Genomic DNA, 8,139 nt, shown 5'->3' with positions numbered 1-8,139 from the left:
TTTTGGGATTCCTCATCTGCTCCAGCTGGAATTCCTGTCCTGGGAATTGCCGCCAAGCCTTGGGAATCGATTTTGGGCTTGCTCCAGGGGCCAGGAGGGATCTCCAGCTCCTTTTCCTGGAGTTTTTTGGGATTTTTGGTAGCTGGGAGCTGCCACCTGCTCCAGCTCCAGCTGGAATTCCTGGATTGAGAATCGATTTTGGGGCTGCTCCAGGAGCTGGGAGTGATTTCCACCTTTTTTCCCAGGTTTTTTTTTGGGATTTTTGGCCTTTTCCAGGAGGGAGCGATGCGGTTTGCAGCCCCAGGATGGCTGCAGCTCCCGTGCCCTCCCAGCAGGGAGGTTCTGGTGTTCCCCAACCCTCAGAATTCCCCCAGATCCTGCTGGGTCTGACTGGGAATCAGAGCCAAACCCATCCCCAGCCAGCATCGCAGATTTGGGGTCCCAGGGGGTGACAGATCCCCGAGGAAAGGACCCAGAAGAGGAAGAAAATCCCAGAAAACCGGGAATTACTCCAGAGGGATGCCAGGAGCAGCTGCAGGTTCCCTCCTCACACAGGTGAGTGAGTACAAATGAATGCTTGCTCATCCCAGCAGGGTTTTAATTTTAATTTTCATTTGAATTTGAATTTCCGGGCTGGATTTTAACCCTCTGCACCCAGGGCACGGCTGACGTGGAGCTTGCTCATTAAGGAGGGGTAATTAAGGAATATTTCCACGGCTGCTGATTAACAGATTAGTCATGGGCTCATTGCTCATGTGCCAGGGAGTTTTATTTTGGAAAATTGGGATTAAAAACGAGTCCAGCAGGGGTTAAGGGGTGTTGAACCAGCCTGGAGCAGGTTTGGCAGCATTGGGACATCCCAGCTGTGCAGGTTCAGATCCCCGGGAGGGACTGCAGAGAAATCCCCCAGCCAGGGCTCAAAGCTGCACACAAACAACAATTCAGAGGGGAAAATATCAATTCACGGGGTTCCAGAGGGAAAAAAAATCAATTCAGGGATTGCCAGAGAAAAAAGAGGAATTGAGGGAACCCCAGAGGAAAAAGGAATTGAGGGATTTCCAGAGGAAATTCAGGTGTGCAGAGCTCCAGGAGAGGAGGAGAACATCCAGAAAATGCAGGAATTCAGCACAAAAAAAAGCAATTCAGGGATTTCTGGAGTAAAAATAGCAATTCAGGGATTCCCAGAGGAAATGTTGGTGTGCAGAGCTCCACTGACATTCTGAGGGAGAAGGAAAACATCCAGAAACCAGAAGAATTAATCATGAAAAGCAATTCTTAGAGGAAATTTAGGGGTGCAAAGCTCCAGGAGAGCAGAAGAACATCCAGAAACCGCAGGAATTCAGCACAAACAGCAATTCGGAGATTCTCAAAGGAAATTTGGGGGTGCAGAGCCCCAGGAGAGGAGGAGAACATCCAGGAAATGCAGGAATTCAGCACAAAAAGCAATTCAGGGATTCCTAAAGGAAATTTAGGGGTGCAGAGCTCCAGGGGAGGAGGAAAACATCCAGAAACGGGAAGAGCTCAGCACAAAAAGCAATTGAGGGATTCCCAGAGGAAATTTGGGTGTGCGGAGCTCCAGGGGAGGAGGAGAACGTCCAGAAACGGGAGCAGTTCAGCACCAACACCAGCTCAGGGATTCCTAAAGGAAATGTAGGGCTGCAGAGCTGCAGGAGAGGGGGAGAACATGCTGAAAATGCAGAGCTTAGCACAAAAAGCATTGCAGGGAGCGCCAGAGGAGATGTCGGTGTGCGGAGCTGGCCACTGGATGAGCCAGTCCAGCCAAGCTCCGGTAGGCAGCTCCAGGGCTCCTCTGTTTCCCCTCCGCGCCGTGCCGCCCCTCTGGCTGCGGAGCTCCGCGTGTTCTGGGTGTTCTGCTGGAGCTCTGCACCCCAGATTTCCTCTGGCAGTCCCCGAGCTGCTGTTTGTGCTGAGCTCCGCATGTTCTGGGTGTTCTGCTCCTCTTCTGGAGCTCTGCACCCCAGATTTCCTCCGAGAATCTCTGCATTGCTTTTTGAGCTGAGCTCTGCATGTTCTGGATGTTCTCCTGCTCTCCTGGAGCTCTGCACACCAATATTTCCTCTGGCAATCCCTGGATTGATTTTTGTGCTGAATTCCTCCTGTTTCTGGATGTTCTCCTGTTCTCCTGGAGCTCTGCACACCTAAATTTCCCCTGGCAATCCAGAGTGGAAAGAATGAAGATGAGACATGTGATTTATTCCTCTTAAATTTTGCAATTATTTAAGAGATTCAAATCCTATTAACCAGCTGTTATTAGTCTGTTCTACCCTCTTTAATATTAAAAGGAAATTTCACCAAACATACCTGGAACCTTGTTTAAATTAATAAAAACCCACATTATTTCAGAAATTTTAATTAAAAATTGCAATTATAAAATTTTTAAATAATTTTGATTTTTAATTTAAAAAGAAATCAAATTGAATGACGAGTTTTAGCAGAGCCAGGTGAAGAGTTAATTAGCTAAAATCTCATTAAAAACCTCCCAGCTTTGGGAACCTTGTTCTGTCACGTTTGTGTCTCTCCTCACGCCGGGTTGTGCAATGGAAAATGCAACAATCAATCCTGACGATGCAATTATTGCACAAGGAGCAGCCACCGGAGCAAAACATTGTTGTCCTGCTGCCTCACAATGGCAGCACCTCAGAAAAAATCCCTGCAAAATTCCCCCCAGGAATTTTTTTTCTTGGAAAATAAGGAAAAAAAAAATCTGGATCAGCATCACTGAGAACATCTGGTTTTGTTGGGGCATTTTTGTGGATCCTGAACTGGGAGAAACGGGCGGAAAAATTCCTTCACTGCTTAAAAATGTGACTTTTTTTTTTTTTTTTCAAAATGCAGAGATTGTGGAGATAAGAGCCCTGAGAAAGTCCTGGGGGGTTGCAGGGCTGTAATTAAAAATTCTGAGTAAGGAAATGTTGATTAGGGTTGGGAGGGAGGGAAGGAGAAAATGTTCTGTGTGTCCTGAGGAGCAGCAGCTCTGGACGTGGCCAGAAGGTTCCTTTTCATTGTAATTTTAATTTTTGTTCTTAGTTTGTTGATTTTCATGGAATCACATCCAATTTCATTGATAAAGGCTGCAGAGGTAAAGAAAATGTAGGAATTTTACCATTTTTCTTGGAAGTTTTTATGTATGAACTGTGCAAACTCTGTCCTTGGCCCTGCACTGGGTAATTATTATCTGGAACAAAATCCAGCAGAAATCATGTGTAAGTAGGATTGAAATAAATCAAAATCAGGAGAGTTTCTTTCCTTTCACCTCTGTCCTTTCTCCCTTCTTTCTGAATAAAATTTCACAAGAAATTTCAAATTTTTTTTTTTTGCAAACACTGATATTTCACACCTTCCAGTGGGAGAGAAAATCCAGTTTGGAAAGGCAGGGTCTAAATTTATCTGGACCCCAAATATTCCCATTTTCACATTAAAAATATTCCTGCAGAGCTGGTTTCCATGTGGAAAAGAATCAAAAATAATCATGGAAGTTCTCCTTGGTGCCCCAAATCCACGTCTCCCTCATTTCTGCCACTCCTTAACCCAAAACCTGATTTGAACGGGGTTGGTTTGGTTGTGGTTCCATCTCAGCACCTGGATCCTGGATGGGGACGGGATTGGGATTGGAAGTGGATTGGGATGGAATTGGAATGGGAATTGGGATGGGATTGGAATTGAGATGGGATTGGGATGGAATTAGAATGGGATTGGGGTTGGGATTGGAATGGGATCGGAATTGGGATTGAGATGGAATTGGGATTGGGATATTCTTGAAGAAGCAGGAGGAAATCCACATCGATTCCACCAAGGAATGCAATTCCTCAAGGCTTGAGGGCTCCAATTCCCTGGGATCCTGCCAGGCTCTGGAAAACAGGGAAAGAAGGCAGGAAGACCCTCCATAAACGGGAAAATCCAGAGTGGGAAGGACATTCTGGAACCCATGGTTATTTCCCTAAAAGCGATGACTCTGAACATGAGGGGGAAAACCAAATCCAGGTGAACACGCCAGCAGCACTTAAACCCAGCTTAACTCCGGTGTAAGCTCCACGTTAACCCGTCCGTCCAGTTTATTCACTTCCTATTATTCCCTGGATCATGCTTTGAATAATTTCCATCATCTCTTCCTCCAGTCCTGCCCCTTTTGATGTCATCCCTTCCCTCCATAAAGGCTGGACAGCTCCAGGGCCTCCCAAATCCCACAGCTTTGGGCCAGGACTTGACTTCTGCCCAGGGTTAAGCCCAGGGCTGGGTTTAGTGCCTTCTCTAAACGCTCACAGATCAGAGTTTCTGCCAAGGTACCGTGGGGAACGGGCTGGAATTTGGTTATAACTTGATTTTTTTTAATGTGTATTTTTATATTTGTAGCTATAAATCTTGGGTTGTGCTGGTTTTTTCCAGATTGGTTCTGAATTATTTTGCTTTGTTAAATTTTTAGAATGAATAATTTTAGCAAAGCAGATTTAAACAGGATGAATTCACCATAAATTTAAAATCCCACTCAGAACACCTGAAAATTATCTGAATTAACTCTGAAAACCAGGCTTTGTCTGGGGGTTTTTATAGTCAAAATTAGATTTAAAAAATCTGTTTGATAAATTCTTTAAGCATTCATTTTGGGTAATTATTGCCCTTTTCCCACATTTCCTCGTGAGCAAGGACTAGATTCTTTAAGCATTCATTTTGGGTAATTATTCCTTTTATTTCATATTTCCTGATGAGCAAGGAGTAGATTCTTTCAGCATTCATTTTGGGTAATTATTGCCCTTTTCCCACATTACCTCATGAGCAAGGACTAGATTCTTTCAGCATTCATTTTAGGTCATTATATTTTTTTTTATTCCACATTTCCTCATGGCTAAAGACTCAAAGCTTTGATTTCATTAAATTAAATCAAATTAATTTCATTAATTCCATCACAGAACCTCTCCCAACAATCCTTTAGCTGCTTCTCCTCTCCTCAATTTCAACCTCTATCCCTGTATTTTTTATTTATGTATTTTAATTTTTATTTTATTTATTTTATTTGGAGCAAAGGTTGTCCCGAAGTTTGGACTCAGTAAACTCCTTTTAATGACATAATGAGCAGGGTGATTCACGGGCTGCTGTCATGTTGGAAATTCTCACCTTGTCATCCTCAGGACACGGAAATGTCCCAGTGTGACTCTGCTGTCCCAAACTGCCACCAGAGCCAGTTTTCCATGCTCAGAAACGCTGGAATTATCCCTGGAATAGCACAGGAGATGTTTTAATTACTGGGAGAAACAATAATAAAAATATCTGGATTTTTAGTTGGATTTATGCCGCTCTTGTGAGTGGTTTTCAATTTCTTTTCCATTTCTTTTGACTGCTGTAAAATACAAATACCTAAATTCCTGTTTATGTGGCAAAATCACTGCTAATAATGTTAATTAATACCAATAATATCATATTATTTAATTAATGTTTTGGTGGTCTTGAAGAAACACCCTGAGGGCGTTTTTATTTTATTTCCAGTGGTTTCTACAATTTCTGAATTAAATTCTTTCTCCACACCCTAGTTTAGCTCATCCCCTCTGTGCTTCCAGCTGAGGTTTTTCTCCATTTCCATCCCAAAATACTGCCTGCACCTCCTGCATTTCATCTTGGAGCAGAGTTCAGGGAGAAATTCATCCTTTTTATTCTGCAGAATGAGATCCTACAGCAAAAATTAAAACCAGCTTCTAATTTTCTAATTCAAAAAGCTGAAAGTTGAATTTTTCCCTAATTCTTTGCCATAAGGATGAAGCCGTAGTGGTTTTGAGCCAGTCTTGTTTTAGGCCCGTAAAACAAGAATAAATAAGAAATAATAATATAATAAATAATATATAAAAATAAATATATAAATAAATAATAAATCATATATATAACAACGTAATAAATATTAATGTTTAAACCAGAATATTCCACTAGAATTATTCCCCTCATCATGAATTACAAATCTGTGTGGACCCACAATGAGTTGATAATTCAGGATCAAGCCCGGCTCCTTGGAGTTCTTGGAAAGAAGGAAATTCCTCACCTTTTTTGGCCTCAAACTTCCCAAATCCACCCTGGCAAGGAAATCCTCTGGAAATGTGGGAAAGCTCCTCAGAATCCCTCAGCAGCAGCAGAATTTGGGTTCTTTGCTCCTTCCAGGATCCAGATCCTGGGGATCTCCCTGGATTCAGATTCTCTGCAGTTTTATTGTCAGGTTTTCCTAATTACAAACTCGTTTGGGGCCTGCTTGGAAAAGGTTTCTTTGGAAGAGGAAACTTTGGAAAAAAACCTATTTGGTAAAGGACTCTTGGGAAAAGCCATTTTGGAAAAGGCCTCTTTGGAAAAGGTTTCTTTGGAAAAGCTTTGTTTGGAAAAGACCTCTTTGGAAAAGACCTCTTTGGAAAAATCCTCTTTGAAAAGTGCCCGTTTGGGAAAAGCCCATTTGGAAAAGGTTTTTTTGGAAAAAACCTCTTTGGAAAAGACATTTTTGGAAAAGACTTCTTTGGAAAAGCCCATTTGGGAAAAGCCCATTTGGGAAAAGCCCATTTGGGAAAGGTTTCTTTGGAAAAAAGCTCTTTGGAAAACGCCCCTTTGGAAAAGACCTCCTTGGACAAAGCCTGTTTGAAAAAGCCTTTTTGGAAGAGTCTTTCCCTCAGATTAACACGATTTTCCATTGTTTTCCATGCCTAGAAAGCCATTTAGATGATGGAACCAGAGCTTCCAGGAGGAGAAGGAGGAGGAGAAGCGGCTGAGGAAGGGCTGATCGAGTTCTACGGCTCCTTCAAGGAGCTGTTTGAGTTCTTCTGCAAGAACACCACGATCCACGGCACCATCCGCCTGGTGTGCTCGGGCAGGAACCGCATGAAGACGGCGTTCTGGACGCTGCTGCTGCTGGCCAGCCTGGGCATGCTCTACTGGCAGTTTGCCCTCATGTTCAGCCAGTTCTGGGCCTACCCCGTGGTGCTCACCATGTCCATGGACTCCGAGCCCAAAATGTTCCCGGCCGTCACCATCTGCAACCTGGATCCCTCCAGGTGAGCTGAGGCTTGGGAATGGTCTGGGATTTGTCCCTGAAGGTTTGGGAATGGTCTGGGATTTGTCCCTAAAGGTTTGGGAATGGTCTGGGAGGCGTCCCTGAAGGTTTGGAATGGTCTGGGACGTGTCCCTAAAGGTTTGGGAAGGGTCAAGAACCCCTTGGATGCATCCCACAGCCATCCCCATCTGCCATCCCAGCACACCTGGATGGTCCCAAAGGTTTGGGAAGGGTCAGGGATTCCTCCCCCAGGAGGGACATATAACATTATTATTATTAATAAATATAATTAATGATTTAAACATTAAATTAATATTATTAATAAAGATTATTAATAAATTAAATACTTAATAAAGTTATTAGATTTAGGCGTGCTGAGCAGCAGAATTTCTGGATATTCTCCCACACATCCTGAGGAATAACCTTTCCATGGAACTTGTGAGATCAGAAGTGTGGAATTTTTCCCAAAATGTTGAATTTTCTCCCAATCCCTGCAGGTTTGAGCTGGTCAGCGAGCAGCTGGAGCAGCTGGAGCGCATGGCCGAGGAGTCGCTGCCCTTCCTGTACGGCCCCAAGGCCTCGGCCAGGCTGTCCCAGCTGAGGGACAGGAACAGGGACAGGGACAAGGACGGGGCCATCCGGGTCCAGGCCTGGGCCAACCTCAGCAGCGCCGGCTTCAGGGTCAGCCACAACTTCTCCCTGGTCAGGATGTGGGAGCCCAGGGCGGGCAAAAAGCACTCCAGAGTGGGATTCCGGCTGGTGAGGGGCGCAGCCGGGGATCGGGGCACGGAGGGGGCACCTCTGGGGCGGGGTACACCCCGGAGAAACTGGGCATTCCCCCCAAAATACCTGCATGGGATTGACACCAAAATGCCTGGGTGGGGATGGGGATTCACCTCAAAGTACCTGCATGGGATTGACACAAAAATAATCTAGTACTATTATGGGAATAATAATAATTCCCATATAATGTAATAATAAAATAATATATAATTTATATATATAGTATAAAGTATAATAATAATAATAATAATAATAATAATAATAATAATAATAATAATAATAATAATAATAATAATAGATTATGGTAATATCCTATTACTAGT

General features: G+C 43.7%; 1 protein-coding gene across 1 annotated transcript in view; it reads left to right on the top strand.

The window, feature by feature from the left end:
* Positions 1–8,139, top strand: part of SCNN1D (sodium channel epithelial 1 delta subunit) — a 16,612-nt gene that overhangs the window by 2,021 nt on the left and 6,452 nt on the right. The window contains exons 2-4 of the mRNA XM_014309763.1: positions 1,798–1,842; positions 6,746–7,034; positions 7,531–7,792. Coding sequence (XP_014165238.1) covers positions 1,798–1,842; positions 6,746–7,034; positions 7,531–7,792 — 596 coding nt within the window. The remainder of the gene's footprint in view (positions 1–1,797; positions 1,843–6,745; positions 7,035–7,530; positions 7,793–8,139) is intronic.

Source organism: Geospiza fortis, unplaced genomic scaffold (assembly GCF_000277835.1).
Source record: "Geospiza fortis unplaced genomic scaffold, GeoFor_1.0 scaffold662, whole genome shotgun sequence".
NCBI lineage: Eukaryota > Metazoa > Chordata > Aves > Passeriformes > Thraupidae > Geospiza > Geospiza fortis.
This window is presented reverse-complemented; position numbering and strand designations above follow the sequence as displayed.